The 19,169-nt window shown below is 45.1% G+C and overlaps 1 protein-coding gene and 1 pseudogene across 19 annotated transcripts in view; one reads left to right on the top strand and one right to left on the bottom strand.

The window, feature by feature from the left end:
- VWA3B (von Willebrand factor A domain containing 3B) overlaps positions 1 to 19,169 on the top strand; it is a 211,733-nt gene that overhangs the window by 20,084 nt on the left and 172,480 nt on the right. For 11 of the 19 annotated variants that reach the window (XR_016395339.1, XM_089922672.1, XM_089922671.1 and 8 more), the window contains exons 4-7: positions 4,405 to 4,452; positions 7,062 to 7,312; positions 9,510 to 9,669; positions 16,440 to 16,609. Coding sequence is in view for 15 of the 19 variants with exons in the window: in XM_089922672.1 (XP_089778798.1) it covers positions 4,405 to 4,452; positions 7,062 to 7,312; positions 9,510 to 9,669; positions 16,440 to 16,609 (629 nt within the window). In the remaining 4 variants the exon portion in view is untranslated. Of the gene's footprint in view, positions 1 to 4,404; positions 4,453 to 7,061; positions 7,313 to 9,509; positions 9,670 to 9,849; positions 10,251 to 16,439; positions 16,610 to 19,169 lie in introns of those variants that run through there. The other 8 variants (XM_089922680.1, XM_089922678.1, XM_089922673.1 and 5 more) reach the window with 7 other exon arrangements.
- LOC111187438 (polyadenylate-binding protein 4 pseudogene) lies at positions 1,455 to 4,031 on the bottom strand (annotated as a pseudogene).

Raw genomic sequence — 19,169 nt, 5'->3', positions numbered from 1 at the left:
GATGTGCTGGCATGTTTAGAAGCATTTTCAGAAACATTTTTGGTGTATTATGCTTAGGCAGATGTTTCAGTGAGACTTTTTTTTTCATCTGCCTTTGCTGATCTCTCTTTTCTTCTACCTAATTTCTCCCCCAGCCCAACCCAGTTTTCTCTGGAGTGTCCGAATTTTATCTAGATTTGTTGAATACAAATTTTTTTAATTTTTTTTTTATTAGAATACATTGTTTATTGACATTGTTGTGTTAGTTTCAGGTGTACAAAGTGATTTAGTTATACATATACACATATCCATTCTTTTTCAGATTCTTTTCCCATATGTTATTACAGATGATTGAGTAGAGTTCCCTGTGTTATACAGTAGGTCCTTGTTGATTTTATATATAGTAGTGTGTATATGTTAATCCCAAACTCCTGATTTATCCTCCCCCCGCCACCTTTCCCCTTTGGTAACCATAAGTTTTTTCTCAAAGTCTGTTGAGTCTGTTTCCGTTCTGTAAATAAGTCCATTTGTATCATTTTTTAATATCATATATTTGTCTTTCTTGTCTGACTTCACTTAGTATGATAATCTCTAGGTTGAATACAAATTTGATGTCATTTATGAAACGATACAATTCAATGCCAGATGCAAATATGATACAGATGCATTTTTTGTTATATTCATTCGTTTTATTTTTCAGATTCCACATGTGATTACACAATATTTGTCTTTCTCTGTCTGACTTATTTCACTGAGCGTAATATCCTCCAGATCCATCCATGTTGCTGCAGATGGCAAGCTTTCATTATTTTTTATGGCTGAGTAATATTCTATTTATGGCTGAGTAAAATTCTGAGTAATATTCTATTCTATTGTGTGATATATGTATATATATATATCACATCTCCTTTATCCATTCATATGTTGATGGATACTTACGTTGCTTCCATAGCTTCCATTATCTGGCTACTGTAAATAATGCTGCTATGAACATTGGGCTGCATGTATACCTACGAATTAGTATTTTCATTTTCTTTGGATATATACCCAGGAGAATTGCTGGATTATATGCCAGCTCTATTTTTAGTTTTTTGAAGAACTTCCATACTGTTTTTCATAGGGGCTGCACCAATTACATTCCCACCAACGGTGTAGGAGGGTTCCGTTTTCTCCATTTCCTGAGCATTTGTTATTTGTGGTCTTTTTGATGATAGCCATTCTGACAGGTGTGAGCTGATATCTCATTGTGGTTTTGATTTGCATTTCTCTGATTAGTGACGCTGAGCATCTTTTCATGTGCCTGTTGACCATCTGTATGTCTTCTTTGGGAAAATGTCTATTTAGATCTTCTGCCCATTTTTTCAATTTTTTTTTTATGGAGATTTTTTTCTTTATTGAGAAACTTGGGTAAGACTTGGGTACATCAAATAAAATCAATTTCTGGGGGAAAAAATCAAAACTCACAATAGAAAAAAAAAGTTAACACTGTCTGTGCCATATCAGAACCCAAAGAATATAATCTTTCAATTGAAAAATTCTAGGCGCTTCAGAATTGACTTTTTGATACAAAATGACCTATTAAATTTGCAATTTGTGGGTCTTGGTGTTGAGGTCCATAGGACAAGCTAGGGCATCTTCAAACCTTGAGCTGAATTCCATGAGGGGTTATTTGGCTTTTGAATCGGTTTGTCCTTGTCTAAGAGGTAGCAGCAGCAACAGCGCCCACCTTCTGGGCACCTTCTTTCTTGGTATGATGAGCCTGTAGGACCGCCACAGCTTCATCCACCTTGGAGCGGAGAGACTCAGGGACTCCAGCATGTGCAGCAGCTCCGAGCTGTCAATCTCCAGCAGCATCCCCGTAATCCTCCCGGCCAGGTTTGAGTGCATCATCTGGATGAGCAGGAACAAACGTTCACCCAGCATCTGCTCCTTGGGGGGGGGGGGGTTGCTGCGGCCAGCATGGAGGCGGTCAGCGGCTCCTGCCCCTGCATATGGACCACGGGCTGGGGTGCCTGCAGGGGCTGGATGGCTGGGTGAGGGCTGCGGACACTGGAGGCGTATTTGTAAGGTGCAACAGCCCGAGCAGCAGCGGCAGCAACAGCAGCACGCTAGGTTCTGCCCAGCTGCGGAAACACCTCCAGACTGGCAGCTGTCAGTCAGCCCTTGCTGGCGGCACCAGCCCCACCAAAGTCAATAGCCAAGCGGTCTGGGCACTCAGACCCGACTCTGAGTGGTAGTAGGGAGGCTGCGAGAGGCTGGAGCATTACCAGCTGGAGCCAGATGGCGAAGAGCTGGACGACGCCCAGACTGGCGTACAGCACTTGGCGTTCCTTGGAAGCCTTGAGGTCTCCCACCTTGCTGCCAGCGTGGATTAGGCCTCATCTGTGCTAACTGGTTAGGTAATACGGAGGTCTTCCCTGAGCCTGTGGCACAAAGTAGCCCCCAGCTGCAGGCTGGAACTGATTTCAGATGGCATTGGCAGGGAGCGCTCTTATCCCAACCACCCAATGCATATACTGGTAGGTCAGGTGAGCCTTTCTCTCTTCCTTTCTCTGGGCCAGGGTGACATACAGTGGCTTGGAGCCCATGATGCGTCCGTTCATCTCTGTGACTGCTTTGGTTGCCTCTTCAGGGGATGAGAAGCAGACAAAGCCAAACTCTTTGCTTCTCCCATCCTCCAGCATTACCTTAGCACTGGTGATTGATCCCAAAGGAGAAAACTCTTTCCTTAACTTCTCATCATCAATGGCCTCATCCAAGTTCTTAATGTAGAGATTCACCCTCTGATAGCGACTAATTCTCTCCTGTTTCAGCTGTTCAAATTTTCGCTTTAACTCGGCCTGCTGTTCCACTTCCTTCTGCGCACGGCCGACGAAAATGACTTTCCCACTGATTTCTTTTCCATTCATCTCTTCCACGGCCTTATTGGAATCCTCGTGCTTTTCGTAACTCACAAATCCAAAGCCTTTGGATTTCCCACTGGGATCTCTCGTCACCTTGACACTTACCAAACTGGCTGAATAGCTTTTTCAGACTCTCATCATCCACCTCTTCCCCAGAGCTTTTGATATAAACATTGGTGAATTCCTTGGCTTTGGCTCCAAGCTCAGCTTCTCGCTCTTTTCGAGACTTGAACCTGCCCACAAACACTTTGTGGTCATCGAGGAGCATGCGGTTCATCTTCTCGATGGGCTTGTCGGCAGCCTCCTGGGTCTCGAAGTGGACAAAGACGTAACCCTTAAGAGCCGTTCTCATCACACACCACCTTGCAGGACAGACTGTTTCCAAAAGCAGAAAAAGTACCACAAAGTGCCTTGTTATCTATAGATCTGTCCAGGTTTTTGATGAAGACGTTTCCCACGCCAGATTTTCTCAAAGAGGGATCCCTCTGAGACCACATGTTACGGATTGGCTTTCTCTTAATCACATCAAAGTTCATGGTATCCAAAGCCCGCTCAGCGTCAGCCGGCTGCCGGAAGTTGACGTTCGCATAACCCAGGGAGCGGCGGGTGATCGTATCGCGGCAGACCCGGACGGACAGCACAGGCCCTGCAGGACTGAACTTTTCGTTCAGCACGGCCTCGGTGACGTCTGAGTGCAGGTCGCCCACGTACAGGGAGGTCAGGGAGGTCATGGGGTAGCTGCTGGCTGCAGCGTTCATCTCCCCACCACCCTGAGCCCCGCCAGGAGGACTTCTTAGAGGGACCACACAGGACAAAGGGGGTTTCCGCTCGGAGCTGTGGCCCGTGCCGCGGCTCACAGGTGGCAGTGAAACTCAGAGAAGCTGGAGTGGGCTCCGCGGGCCGGAGAGGAGTCTGGGGGCGGCTGGGAGGAGACTGCCAAACCGCAGACAAAAGGCTCTCAAAAACAATATGGCCCTCCCTGGGAGTTTGCAATTTTCAGCTGTCCCGGTCTGGAAGCTCCCAATTTCAAAAAATGAAAAAAATTAAAACGGGGACTGTCCTCCAAATTACAAAAATTCTTCCAGAGGCAACGCCGTGGTGTCCACGGCGGTCTCCGGAACGTGCGTTTCTCTATAAATAGGCCTTGGGCTCCTGGCGGTTTAAGATTACGGCAGCCCGGGAAAACGGGAAACCAAATATTTGTCGGTGCCGACTCTGCACGCCCCCGGGCTGCCCGAGCGCGCAGGCACCACCCACGCCGGGCAGGCTAAGGGCAGCGCGGACACGTGCAGTGCGGAGGCCGGCGCGCGGGGGGCGGGTGCGGCGGGCTCGGGCTGCCACGTGGCGCGGCCGGGTGGCGTGCGGAAGTGCGTGGACGCGGGCGCGCGAGCACTGCATCAGCAGGCGGACTCAACCACTGCGCCACCAGGGAAGCCCTCTTTTCTTTTTTAAAAAAGATTTAAAAGCGTTTCCGGATTATTTTTCTTTTTTTATCTTTTTCTGTTTTTTTTTTTTTCTTCAGGCTGCTAGGCCTGAAAGCGGCGGAGGCTGCGGTGACCCAGGGCGGACAGTGAGTTGTTTGTTTTTTTGATATTGATTTGTATGACTCTATATTTTGGATATTAATCCCTTAAAAGTTATATCATTTGCAAGTATTTTCTCCCGTTCAGAAGGTTATCTTTTCATTTTGCCAGTGGTTTCATATGTTGTGCAAAAGCTTTTCAGTTTAATTAGGTCCCATTTGTTCACTTTTGCTTTTGTTTCCTTTGCCTTAGGAGACAGATTCAAAAAGATATTGCTGCGATTTATGTCAAAGAGTGTTCTGCCTATGTTTTCCCCCAGGAGTTTTATGGTTTCCAGTATTACATTTAGGTCTTTAATTCATTTTGAGGTTATTTTTTTATGCGGTGTGAGAAAATATTCTAATTTTATTCTTTTACAAGTAGCTGTTTAGTTTTTCCAGCACCACTTATTGAAGAGAGTGTCTTTTCCCAATTGTATATTCTTGTCTCTTTTGCATAAAGTAATTGACCATAAATGCATGGGTTTATTTCTGCACTGTCTGTTCTACGTTGTTGATCTATGTGTCTGTTTTTGTGCCGGTACCATACTGTTTTGATTGCTGGCTTTGTAGTATAGTCTGAAGTCAGGGAACAAGATACCTCCAGCTCTGTTCTTCTTTCTAAAGATTGCCTTGGCTATTCGCGGTCTTTTGTGTTTTCATACAAATTTTAAAATTATTTGTTCTAGTTCAGTGAAAAACGCCATTGGTATTTTGATAAGGCTGGCATAAATATATAGGTTGCCTTGGGTAGTATGGTCATTTTAACAATATTAATTCTTCCAATCCATGAACACAGTATATCTTTCTATCTGTTTGTGTCATCTTTAATTTCTTTCATTAGTGTCTTAATCGTTTTCTGAGTACAGGTCTTTTACCTCCTTAGATTTATTCCTAGGTATTTTATTCTTTTTGATGTTACAGTAAATGGGATTGTTTTCTTAATTTCTCTTTCTGGTAGTTCATTGTTAGTGTATAGAACTACAACAAATTTCTGTATACTAATTTTGTATCCTGATTTCACTGATGAACTCTGGTAGTTTTTTGGTGGTGTCTTTAGGATTTTCTATGTATAGTATCATGTCATTTGCAAATAGTGACAGTTTTACTTCTTCCTTTCCAATTTGAATTCCTCTTATTTCCTTTTTTCTGATTGCTCTGGCTAAGACTTACAATACTATGTTGAATTAAAGTGGCAAGAGCAGGCATCCTGGTCTTGTTCCTGATCTTAGAGGAAATGCTTTCAGCTTTTCACCATCAAGTATGCTGTTAGCTATAGGTTTATCATATATGGCCTTTATTTTGTCGAAGTGTGTTCCCTCTATATCCACTTTGTGGAGAGTTTTTTTTTTTTATCATAAATGAATGTTAAGTTTTGTCAAAAACTTTTTCTGCATCCATTGAGATGATCATATGAGTTTTATTCTTCAGTTTGTTAAAGTGGTGTATCGCATTTATTGATTTGCAGGTACTGAACCATCCTTGCATCTCTGGAATAAATCCCACTTGATCATGATATATGATCCTTTTAATGTATTTTTGGATTTGGTTTGCTAATATTTTGTTGAAGATTTTTGCATCTATGTTAATCAGTGATAAGCCTGTAATTTTCTCTTTTTGTGATAAGCTGGTTTTGGTATCAGGGTGATGCTGGCCGAATGAGTTTGGAAGTGTTCTTTCCTTTGCAATTTTTGTGGAATAGTTTGAGAAGGATAGGTATTAACTCTTCCCTAAATGTTTGGTAGAATTCACCTGTGAAGCCATCTGGTTCTACATTTTTGTTTTGGGGGAGTTGTTGGTTTTTTTTTTTTATTACCGATTAAATTTCATTACTGATAATTGGCCTGTTCATATTTTCTGTTTCTTCCTGGTTCCATCTGGGAGATTTGTGCATTTCTTCTAGGTTGTTCATTTTATTGGTGTATAGTTGTTCATAGCAATCTCTTATGATCCTTTGTATTTCTGTAATGTTGGTTGTAAGTTTTTCTTTTTCATTACTCGTTTTATTGATTTGGGCACTCTCTCTTTTTTTCTCTATGAGTCTGGCTAAAGGTTTATCAGTTTTGTTTATCTTTCAAAGAACCAACTCTTAGTTTCGTTGTTATTTTCTATTGCTTCTTTAGTCTCTATTGCATTTATTTCTGCTCTGATCTTTATGATTTCCTTCTTTCTACTAACTCCGTGTTTTGTTTGTTCATCTTTTTCTAGTTCCTTTAGGAACTTCCTCTGCCTTTGCTAATCTCTCTTTTCTTCTACCTAATTTCTTAAAGTACCCCTGAGCATTTTCAGATAAAAGTAATTCTGTAACTAGAAAGGTTAAACACAATCTGGAAACACATGTTTTTCAAAAGAGTGCTATATTTTTGAATAGATTTCATCACCATGTTTCCTTCTATGGGGAATTATCCAAGGGTTTTTCAGTTGAAAGATTGGAAGACTTCCTCCTGGATTGTGTGGAGTTTGAAGGATCATCTATGCAACTGTTATTAATGTACAGTTCTTGATGGCGTAGCCCATGACTCAGTGGGCCCTATTGTTCCGGGCTGCAGTGTGGTTCAAATGACTTGATTTGGTGTGCTTTTATTAATTTTTATTTTGTTACTTTTATTTTCGTTAAGTTGACAGCCACATCAGACCTGATCTATCAGTATGTGGAGCACTTAACACAAGCTGTGGAGAGCTACAAGCAGCGGATGGACTGGCTCACCAGCAACAGCCGGCAGGTATTTGGTGTCATCTTGGAACGGTGCATCACCATAGTGCTGGATTGTGGCGGCATGCTGGAGGAGGAGCTTAATCTGTGCCGAGATGCTCTAGTCATGGTCCTCCAGGAGCAGGTGGCTCACATAGCCAAGTTCAATATCATATGGTGAGTTCCCATAGGAAAGGAGTATTCCCCTGAAACTTCATGAGGAATTTTCATGTATTTGGAGTTAAGGAGCATAACTAACGCAGTTAGATCTGTGGGGAGGGAGGAGCTATAATCTTGTAATTTCCTAGAATATATCATTCCAGCAGAAAACCCACAATGAGTAAATCTTAAAAACTTTTATCTGCTTTGTATATGGCATCTTAGTTTTCAAATTGGAAGATACTTTAAAACCTTGTTTTCTTCAGTGTATGGTATGGCAAGGTCAAAATATAAGAATATAAATTCTTAAAATTAAAATTCCTTCACACGTTTTAGACTTTAGGTTCAATAATGAATTCCAGTGTCACAAATTTCACTGCTTTTCAGATTGAGTTTGCAGCTCAAATTGATTTCCCCTGTAAGTTGACCCCCTTTAATCAGAACAACAGGTGGCTGGCTTTATAGACTTTCCCATATTTCAGATTTTTCACAATCAATTTTTTACAGATTCTTGTATTCAAGAGAATTTGGACTTCAGCACTGACTTCTCATGTGGAACAGTGGCTGTACTTCCCTGACAGAAAACATCTGGATGAGAGGGACATCTATCTAATTGAGTTTTTCTTTTTTAAATCATTTTTTTTTTTTTTTTTTTTTGTGGTACGCGGGCCTCTCGCTGTTGTGGCCTCTCCCGTTGTGGAGCCACAGGCTCCGGATGCGCAGGCTCAGTGGCCATGGCTCACGGGCCCAGCTGCTCCGCAGCATGTGGGATCTTCCTGGACGAGGGCATGAACCCGTGTCCCCTGCATCGGCAGGCGGACTCTCAACCACTGCGCCACCAGGGAAGCCCGAGTTTTTCTTTTTTAAGTAAAATATTTTCAGCTAAACAGATGACACCTTCAAGGATGCTGCCTAATTGTGTTCTATCCCAAGTTTATATTTCTGTCGCAGTTATATTATTGAAGGAATTAAGTGATTAAGTCTACAGTGCTTTAGCTTCTTTGGAAATGTGTAGCATAGATGCCACTCAGCCAGATTCTCTACCCAAAGGGCCACACAGAGGTAAGGCAGCCTCTGTATCTGGAGGTGGGCTAGGAGGGGCAAATCAGGCTGATTCATTTAGTCCAGGATTCACATAATTCTTATAATTACAAATTCATAAGTGATTCATAAAATTCGTTTAATTATAAACACAGAGATAAACTCAAGTGGCCCTTGTTTTTTGGGGGTATTCCATCACATTTCTAAGCTCAAATTAAATGATTGAATCAAAATGTCCCAGGATTTAAAAACTTACTCTCTGCTGAACTCAGAACAATACTATTTTTGATCCAAAAAAAGGTAACTGATGGGAATCTTTCAGAACAATGAAAACAATGTAATAAAAGAATTAGAAATAAAATTGTGGAGTAACAAAATTGTTGCTGATTTGCAAATCTTAATGCTGTGAATCCTTATAAACTTAACTATTCACAGAAGACAGTTGCATCTAAACCTTCCTATTTTTTTTTTTTTTTTTTTTGCGGTACGCGAGTCTCTCACTGTTGTGGCCTCTCCCGTTGCGGAGCACAGGCTCCGGACGCGCAGGCTCAGTGGCCATGGCTCGCGGGCCCAGCCACCCCGCGGCATGTGGGATCTTCCCGGACCGGGGCATGAACCCGTGTCCCCTGCATCGGCAAGCAGACTCTCAACCACTGCACCACCAGGGAAGCCCTAAACGTTCCTGTTTATGAAAATAACTGTCCTCAATAATTTTTTTGACATTAAAAATTTTTTATTGAAATATAGTTGATTTACAATGTGGTGTTAGTTTCAGGTATACAGCAAAGTGATTCAGCTTTATATATGTGTATACATATATTCCTTTTTAGATTCTTTTCCATTATAGGTTATTGCAAGATATTGAGTGTAGTTCCCTGTGCACGTTCCTCAGTAATTTTAATGCAATTGTTGAAGTTCCAAGTTTTGAGATTTTTAAATTCTCCTGTAAGCATTGTTTTTCCCAGTCAGTACAGCTTATGGAAGGTCATAGTGCTTTGGAAACCTGCCTTAAACAGCTCGCCTGTTTTCTCGGTAACTTTGAGAGGGCTGGGAGCTGTGTTTTCTTTCTCTCAGCTCTGGTGACATTGGGTGTCTTGCTGCTCGTAGCTGTGAGACTGAGGGCTGACAGCTACATCGACCACTGCCAGTGACAGCCCCATGCGGTCCCTTTCAGGGTTTCTCAAGAGCCTGTGAAATGGCAGGAAGGTGCTGTTCCTGTGACTGCACAATCCATAGCCGCTGCCATCAGCTGGGTTGAGAAATCGCCTTTTGAGCTGGCTCTGAGCCAGGCTAGCCGCTTAGATGCTCTGCTGGAGGCGGGGAAAGACGAATCGGTAAGTGTGTGTCTGTGTCTGCTCCCACGTCACGAAGGTGGCTTTGCGCTTATTTCTTCCCACTCAGTATCCGCATGCTGCCTTCCAGCCGAGCTTGGGCCCTTCCAATTGCATCCCGCAGAGACTGCATCCTTGGCATTCAAGAGCCCCAGCAGTCTTAATCCTGTTCACCTCTGAATTTGGAACCAATTGATAAATAGGTGACAGGCCCCAGATGGGGATCAAAAGAGCATCTCTGGTGATGGCAGGGCTGGACCAACCAAAATGAGACTCTTAACACCTGAGCCTGGCTGGGCTTCCCCTAGGGGGCGTCATTGGGGCCGCAGGGCAGGCCCTCATTTAGCCGCTGCCAGGAGAGCCACGTGCTGCTCACAGCCCCCGAGCATTGAGAAAGGAAGGGAGTGAGGCCGTGAGTGTGCATCTCTAATGCTTCAATTCCACTTGTGCTCTCCTGACAATTAGATAAACCCATCTCTTATGGGAGGAGAGGTTGGAAGACTCGTCACTGAACCTTGAGGATGAGGAAATAGGGTTTCCCAGCGTCCATGCTCCGAGTCTTTCCCAGTTCCTCTTCTTCACAGGTGGGTCCATCATGTGCTTTCCAAGGTGAAGTGTATCCCAGTCAGTGTGTCATCCGTTCTTGAATGCTGACGCATTCACATAAGCTTTTTGATAGGGGCCTTTCGGATATAAAGCTTTACCTGGAAGAAGCGATTCACTGGTGGTGTTTTTTATCTCTTTTAGCCACAAGAGTGTGTGTTTTTGTGAGCAGCTCTAATGGTGGGACTGTTAAGGGTAGTGACAGGCTAGAGAGGAAGTACTCTGGGCACATGAGGTCCTTAGGCCAGCCTTACTCCCCAGGTAGGGATAGGTCTGCTTTCTTTTGGGATACAGATGCTTAACTAATCCTTACTTATTGATTAATATTAATTAATACTTAATTGCTTCTTCCACTCTGGAATCCGGGGGATTCTGCAGGTTTCAAGCTTTAGTCTGCTGCATTAAGAAGTCCTTGCTTGGGCAAGGTGGCCATGTGCTGGCACCTTCAAAGGAGAGCTCCCAGTGGTCACCAGACTGTGTTTATTGATACTGAGGGTGATGGTTTGAAATTGGAAACATACTGTTTATCCTCAGAAACCCAGAGGAACAAATGTTTCCCATTAAAGAAGAATGAAATGCAAGCAACTTTGTTCTTTGGCCTCTTAAGTTTGTTTTAACATCTGTAAAAATTCAAATGTCTGGACATCTTAATAAGCATTCAAGAAATGGAATATTTCACAGGCTCTTGGACGTGTGTGTGTGTGTGCACGTGTGCGCACGTACATGGGTGCTCTCCTTTTTTGTCTGTTTACCTGGCTCCCCGGTCATAGGTGGCTCTGGCAACCCGACCTGACTGCAAGATTTCCTGGTGACCTTGACTTTCTGTTTTACTTCCCTCTGGTTTGTATGTCTCCTTTCTCTGGGGGGTTTTTCCCTAGCCCAGGGAATGTGTAACAATTTAGTGAGTTCCAGGGAAGTTCTGTAGAAGAGGAATAACCAAGAAAGAAGCTTCCAGGCACTGGTCATCAAAATGTCACGCGAAAACTCTTGAGAAGAGACGACGGGGTATGAAAGATGCTAAACATATTCAGACCATGGTATTCTCCACCCAGAGCTTATATCTGGCTGTGGTCCTGAGGAAGAGTTTAGTAAATGCAACTGCCTCACATATAAAAATGCCATGCTCTGTGTCTTATGAGGAGTAAAGAAAAGCATGCATGGGGACTTCACTGGCAGTCCAGTGATTAAGACTCCACGCTTCCACTGCAGGGGGCATGGGTCTGATCCCTGGTTGGGGAACTAAGATCCTGCATATATTGCGGAGCGGCCAAAAGCAACCCCAGAAAAGCATGCATGTGTTAGGGGTGGGGAGAGAAACTGTTCCTGTAAAAACCCGCTGCTCTGCCCTGAGCCCCTCACGTCCACCCCAGTGAGTTTCCAGTTGGTCCATGTGGCTGCAGTTTGCTATGAACAGAAAGGATTTAAGGCTTAAGAAGTGTCTTGAACAGTACATCTAAAACCCCAGCCTTTTCCTGCTCACGATAACCTGCTTTGAGTTTTCATCTCCCTCCGTGAGTGGATCCTGAGAGGAAGCAAGACAGTGGGTATTGTCTTGTGTTCAAAGATTAACAGGGAAGTGGGGTTTTGTACCCGTTCCACGTGAAGAGGGAGGGCTGACTGATGGGCTTGGTTACGATGGAGGAGGATGCCCAGAGCCCACTGGCCTCCAGGACTGGTCTTTGTAACCATGGGTGGGCCGGGAAGGTTTACCAGAGACAGATGACAGAGCGTGAGCCTTCGGGTCCAGGAAGAGCCCGGGCAGAGTGTGGGGTCTGTTTAAATTGTGTATCTCATAGTGGCACACGAAGAGCACTATTGATGGATGAATTACTGGTGTACCCTGTAAAAAAGAACCTGGTGCATGGGAAGGGCAGCCCTTGGAGTATTGAGGAGATGTTTAGAGGGGCTGGTGTTGCCTTCAGAGCCCAGGCATGTGTCTGGCACAGGGTTTCTACTCTGCAGCGTCCTCTGGTCTCTGGATGCGTCTTTTGGAAGTTGGTAGCTTCCCTGGCCTTTTTGAGGAGGGGTGCTGTGTCGGGGGCCCTGGATGGCCAGCTGACGCAGGACGAGAAGGGTCCTTAGGAAAGAGATGGCTGTTTATCCAAAGCCCCAATTCCCAGCTACCTAAGGGAGGGACCTGCCTTCTGCTTTCAAAGGCGCCTGTATTTCTCTTTGTGTTCTCTCATCCTCTCTTCCATCTACCCGATAGGCACAAATTTGTTTACTTGTTTTTTAAAAAGTCATATTCACTGAGAGACTAAGTGGGTGAATTAGAGGCAGACCCACATGATTCCATAAGGAACCTTCACCACTGAACAGTGAGCAGAAGGCCTGGCCACATCAGTCATGACCCTGGCATTTCATTTTCTTCCTTGCTGCGGCTCAGACAGGCATCACATCTTTTCTTTTTTGCCTTAGCATTGCCTAGCAATGGCAGTGCCTAGCATGGGCTCGATAAATGTTTGTTGAACAGTGAAGGAATAGAAAGGAAATAATGTCAATATTTTTGAGATTGGGGGTTAGATGTGGATCCAAGAGATTCCCGTCCTCAAGCTATGGTACGGATTTGAGTTTTTTTGAATTGAAGGGAGGTGGTCTGCATGGGACCAGGTGGGTGAATTTGCTGAGCCTTGTATGCCTGTGATGGGGATGTTGGGTTGGAATAGGGATCCTGAAGCCCAGGAGGCCGGAACGTTGGTGGTGGTCAACGGTGTTAGGAGGAATCTGAGAAGGGAGCTGGATCAATAGCAAGGGGCAGTCACCACCTTGGGTGCGGGGGCGGGGGGGCGGTCGGTCAGAAAATCCAAATGGGCTGAACCAGGGAGAGCAGCCACAGGCACAGGGAAGATCTGGAAGTTAGATCCAAGCTCTGGAGTTGGTCAACACTGTTGTAACGGTCAAAGTTACATGAAGGAGAAGACAGAATTTGCTGGACCTCTCACTGCTGTTCTGGTTGGCTTTCATTTTTGTTTCCTTGCAAAGTGGGAATTTTTATACCCAGAGGCCTTGGGAGCTTCTGACAGGCTGGAGCAGACGGCAGGCAGAGTGGAAGCGGCTGCTCCCAGTTTGGTTCTTCTTTTCCCCAAAACCCATGGCTGGGAAGATGGCAAGACCTTGGTCAGGTGGATTGCAGGTTACCTTGGGAAGCTGCAGAACATGCGGCCCGACAGAATAAGACATATCAAGTGAAAACAGAAAGGCTCCAACCTATTTTACGTAGTATAAAGTGGCAGGAGTTTTTGAGTCATGGTTAAGTAGCTGCATGGAACCCAAATATTTTCTATGTCTGGTGTTATCAGGTTCGGTACAAACCAGCATCTGAGGTGATGCTGGTCGGTGAAGAAGCTGCTCCAGGTCCCCTTGCCCTCAAGGAGCACAGAGGTCCTGGTTAAGGAGTGAGGATTCCCATGAGGGTAATTCCCTTGAGCCAGACAACCTCCTGGACCCAACTTTTGGTCAGTAGTAGTGAGATTGGGGGTAGGAGCCTTGGATGGTGTGGGGACCAAGAATATGAAAACAGTGCCCACCCCTGGCCACCTTCTTGTCGCATGATCTCGCCTCTCCAGTTCTGGGATTCACCATCATCTCTCACACGTGAGGATCAGCCTTGCCATGATGAGCTGACAGAGTGCAGTGGCTGAAAAAGGCAAGGACAGAAGTTCGTGAGGTCAGGCAGGCTGGGTTCACTGGCTGCTCACCCGGGTCAAATAACCTGTCCAGGCCTCAGTTTCTTCATCTGTAAACTGGGCATGATAACAAGAATTCAAATTTATGTTAGCTTATCATCCCCAATAGCAGACGACCTCAAAGCCATTTCACTTTCGAAGGCATTTTGACAAATTTGGGGGGATAGAAGTAGGTAGCATATTTATCGTCCTCTCTGTTTTTCTAAATGTCATTATGCGAGCAGAAATGAGAGGCAGAAAGGCAGTGTGCAGATGGCGGTGAGGTAGCTGGTCTCTGGGAAAGCATATCCCTGGAAATCTGGAGCACGGATAACTGAGAGTTGACCGAAAACACAGGCAACTAAGAAGCTGAGTAAGGACCTTAGTGAATAGTGAATAACCCCATAGCCTTAATTAATGAAGGAAAGGAAATCCTGACTCACTGCTGGCTATAGCAATTTCTGGTTTGCTGAAGTCTTGAGGGAAAAAACATCTCTGCGTGAGGATTTCAGGCTCTTGGGTTATTGCCAGAGCAAAGAAGCTGTGTTTACACAGCATGCGGTGGAGACAGAGGGAGTCAGAAGCTGCCGACAGACCAGCCAGAGTTGTTTGTCCTCACTCACTTCCCTGCTGATCTACCAAACCCTAGAATATACTCCCTGGGTCTGTTCCCCTGTCTTGAGCCATGTGTGTTCTTAGACCCTCTGAGAGGATGAAGCTGTCCTCATGCTAAACTTGGGCACCAACACAGCTGGAAAACTAGTAACTGCAGCTCACTGGAGCCTATTCAAGACGTCTTACAGAAAGAAGGTAATGTCTAACACCGGGAAGAGAACAACATAGAATGCATTTTCTGGAAGAACAGTATTAGTTGTATAATTAGGAATCTGGAGAACACTTTCTTCCTCCTGTCAGTGTGTTTTCTGCTTCTCAGGTGACTGACTGGGAGAAATGTACAACCTTCCTCAGTCTTTACCTCCCATGAGGTACTTCTGAAAATCAGGGACTTTGTGATGAAGGGCCTGAGAGAGAGAGTCATGGGGGCAGGAAGACTCTTTGCGCCCAGCCTGGGGAGGAATGTTGCTGAAGTAGGCTGGGCTCAGCTCCCACCCCGGCGGCCTCCTAACTCCCAGCCTGGCCCCTCTGCCACCCTTTCCCCACCTGCCTTCTTGGGCACAGCCTGCCCCCTGCTGCCACAGATGGGGTGTCTAAGCAGCTGGGAGCTGACCCTCAGCCCACCTCTCTCTGGGCCAGGTAGCTTTAAGTCCCAGCTTTGAAGTCGAGGCGAGGTAATTGACTATTTACCGTCAGCTAACTGGGGATGTGTGATTAGAAGCTCATGAATCCTAAAGGGCTGATGACATCTGTTTATCCCTTAAAACACGATACAGGGACTCCCCTGGTGGCCCAGTGGCTAAGACTCCCCTCTCCCAATGCAGGGGCCCACACTTGATCCCTGGTCAGGGAACTAGATCCCACATGCATGCCGCAACTAAGAGTTTGCATGCCACAACTAAGACCCGGCGCAGCCAAATATATAAATATTTTAAAAAATACAATATATTTGCTGGGGGTTTCTGCCCCAGTTATCTGTGGAGACAATCACTTAGGGTGCTTTTAGGGGCAGGTTTAGATGATATGTGTTTCTGGCTCTACCTGTGGTTTTACTTTCTGTGATTTATATACATACATAAGTGTATGCCATCTTGTTGAAGCTCAGTCATGAAGTCAACTGCATAGTCTCCCTTTTCACAAGTGAAGAAACTGAACCTAAACCACTTGCCCGAGGTTACAGGACTCCTCAGTGGCAGGGGAGACCCTTAGAGCAGTGTGGTTAAGGGGGAGGCCCAGTGGATGGCATCGACATCTTTACATTAAGCAGGGCATCGTCTCCTACCTGGGTGAGTTATGCATCTCCCAGGTTCCTGGTTTAAAGCTGGTGTGTGTGTGTGTGTGTGTGTGTGTGTGTGTGTGTGTGTGTGTGTTTCCTGACTCCTGGCCTGGCGTGGCTCCTGACTGGCCGTGTGAAGGCAGGACAGCCTCACCTCCCCAGGCGAGTGTGTGTCCCGGAGGTGAGACCAGCTGGGAATACGCCCTCCTTCCCACACGCAGCCTCAGACTGAGGATGCCTGAGCCGGCCCTGCAGAATTCTGGCACCGCCATAGGGAATTGCTAATAAGCTTCCTGCCCCCAGTGGCTGGCCGACACTTCCTTCATTCGTGGACTTGCATAACTTATCCGTGGGCTCGGAGGAAGCTCTTCTCCAAATCCACCAACCATATCCTTCCCATGCAAAGCCTGACACTTCTTAGCACCGGGCCTTGAATATCTTACTTCCTGATTTTGGCCCCAACACATCGTCATGAAACATTGAGCGGTGCTGCTCTTCTTTCTGCCCGCTTATTTTTTTAAAGAGGCAGGTTTATAGAGAGTATATTGCCGATGAGTCTGGTTCACGGCTAGGGTGCCTCAGGGAAATAAACTGTTGGTGTCACTGTTCTGCAGGTTGAATCCATTTATTACTTTGTGGTGGGGGATGTTCCAGAGGAATCCAAGGAGCTTCTCCTTCAGGGGGCTTTGGAGGTCCCATATCCTGTCCGCACGGTGTCCTTCAATGCCAGACGAGAGGGCACGACAGCTTTCTTAAAGGATCTGAGTGCCAAGACCCGAAGCAGGTAGGCAGAAAAGGTGCTCTGGGAAGACCGCGAGAGAGCTGCGTGCTTGCCTGTAGTCGACAGTGGGTCTTGATTCCTAGCGGTCTTCCTGACCAGTCGGTTGCTGTGTTCTCCTCTTTCCAGTAGTCTTTAGTCTCCATTCACCTTTGCTCCTCTACCTGGCATTAATCTTGACTTTTTTTTCTGACGCTTTGACATTTTGGGGTCTTGCTGACCCTGGACAGACCGCGCCTCCCAGGTTAGCTGATTTGTAAAGACAGTAAAAGACTCACCCGGGACAGAATGCACCTTTTATGTGCAAACTAACAAATCCAGCCCACACTCTCAATCCAGGCTCTCGTACCCTAAACACTGTCTGTCCCCTGTCCCAGTCAACCCAGGGCCAGGTACCAGACAGCTCAGGACAGCCCCTACACTCCAGCACCCGCTGAAATCATTCAAACTAGCCAATCCTAAGCCTGCTTACTCTGCCTCACCCATTTCTTTCTGCAGGATCCACAAGAAAGACTTGCCCATGTTTTCCCCTTGTTCTCTCTGCTTCCTGACCAAACCTGGGGCTTCCCTGTGTGGCCCTGTGTGGTGTGGCATGCCCCCATCTCTTTGGAAAAATATTAGTCAGTTCTGGCTGCCACAAGAAAACACCACAGACTGGGTAGCTTAAATGACATATTTATTTCTCACAATTCTGAAGGCTGGGAAGTCCAAGATCAAGGTGCTAGCAGATTCTGTTTCTGGTGAGAACTCTCTTTCTCTCTTGTAGGCAGCTGCCCTCTTGCTGTGTCCTTCCATCCTTCCATGGAGGACAGAGAGAGACAGAGAGAGAGAGAGGGAGACACAGACAGAGAGACAGAGAGAGAGGGCATGTAAACTCTTTGGTGTCTCTTCTTAAAAGGATACCAATCCTATTGGATCAGGGCCCCACCCCTATGACCTCATTTAACCTTAATTACTTCTTATAAGTCCTGTCTCCAAATACAATCCCATTGAAGATTAAGGCTTCAACACAGATATTTGGGGAGGTGATGGGCAGGGGCACAATTCACTCCATAGCAGAAACTGTGAGTGGCAAACTATCTTTTCTTTTTTTTAACATCTTTATTGGAGTATAATTGCTTTACAATGGTGTGTTAGTTTCTGCTTTATAACAAAGTGAATCAGCTATACATATATTCCCGTATCTCCTCCCTCTTGCGTCTCCCTCCCACCCTCCCTATCCCACCCCTCTAGGTGGGCACAAAGCACTGAGCTGATCTCCCTGTGCTATGGGGCTGCTTCCCACTAGCTATCTGTTTTACATTTGGTAGTATATATAAGTCCATGCCACTCTCTCACTTCATCCCAGCTTACCCCTCCCCCTCCCCGTATCCTCAAATCCATTCTCTACTTCTGCATCCTTATTCCTGTCCTGCCCCTAGGTTCTTAAGAACCTTTTTTTCTTTAGATTCCATATATATGTATTAGCATATGGTTTTTGTTTTCTTCTTTCTGACTTACTTCACTCTGTATGACAAACTGTAGGTTCATCCACCTCACTATAAATAACTCAATTAAGTTTCTTTTTTATGGCTGAGTAATATTCCATTGTATATATGTACCACATCTTCTTTATCCATTCATCTGTTGATAGACACTTAGGTTGCTTCCATGTCCTGGCTCTTGTAAATAGAGCTGCAGTGGACATTGTGGTACATGACTTTTTGAATTATGGTTTTCTCAGGGTATATGCCCAGTAGTGGGATTGCTGGGTCATATGGTAGTTCTATTTGTAGTTTCTTAAGGAACCTCCATACTGTTCTCCATAGTGGCTGTATTAATTTACATTCCCACCAACACTGCAAGAGGGTTCCCTTTTCTCCACACCCTCTCCAGCATTTATTGTTTGTAGATATTTGATGATGGCCATTCTGACCGGTGTGAGGTGATACCTCACTGTAGTTTTGATTTGCATTTCTCTAATGATTACTGATGTCGAGCATTGTTTCATGTGTTTGTTGGTGATCTGTATATCTTGTTTGGAAGAATGTCTGTTTAGGTCTTCTACCCATTTTTGGATTGGGTTGTTTGTTTTTTGGATGTTGAGTTGCATGAGCTGCTTGTAAATTTTGGAGGTTAATCCTTTGTCAGTTGCTTCATTTGCAAATATTTTCTCCCATTCTGAGGGTTGTCTGTTTGTCTTGTTTAAGGTTTCCTTTGCTGTGCAAAAGCTTTTAAGTTACATTAGGTCCCATTTGTTTATTTTTGTTTTTATTTCCATTTCTCTAGGAGGTGGGTCAAAAAGGATCTTGCTGTGATTTATGTCCTAGAGTGTTCTGCCTAGGTTTTCCTCTAAGAGTTTGATAGTGTCTGGCCTTACATTTAGGTCTTTAATCCATTTGGAGTTTATTTTTGTGTATGGTGTTAGGGGGTGTTCTGATTTCATTCTTTTCCATGTAGCTGTCCAGTTTTCCCAGCACCACTTATTGAAGAGGCTGTCTTTTCTCCATTGTTATAGTCTTGCCTCCTTTATCAAAAATAAGGTGACCATATCTGTGTGGGTTTATCTCTGGGCTTTCTATCCTGT

Source organism: Delphinapterus leucas, chromosome 13 (assembly GCF_059928025.1).
Source record: "Delphinapterus leucas isolate spDelLeu-1000000601 "Yukka" chromosome 13, BTC_Dleu_Yukka2, whole genome shotgun sequence".
Classification (NCBI taxonomy): domain Eukaryota; kingdom Metazoa; phylum Chordata; class Mammalia; order Artiodactyla; family Monodontidae; genus Delphinapterus; species Delphinapterus leucas.
This window is presented reverse-complemented; position numbering and strand designations above follow the sequence as displayed.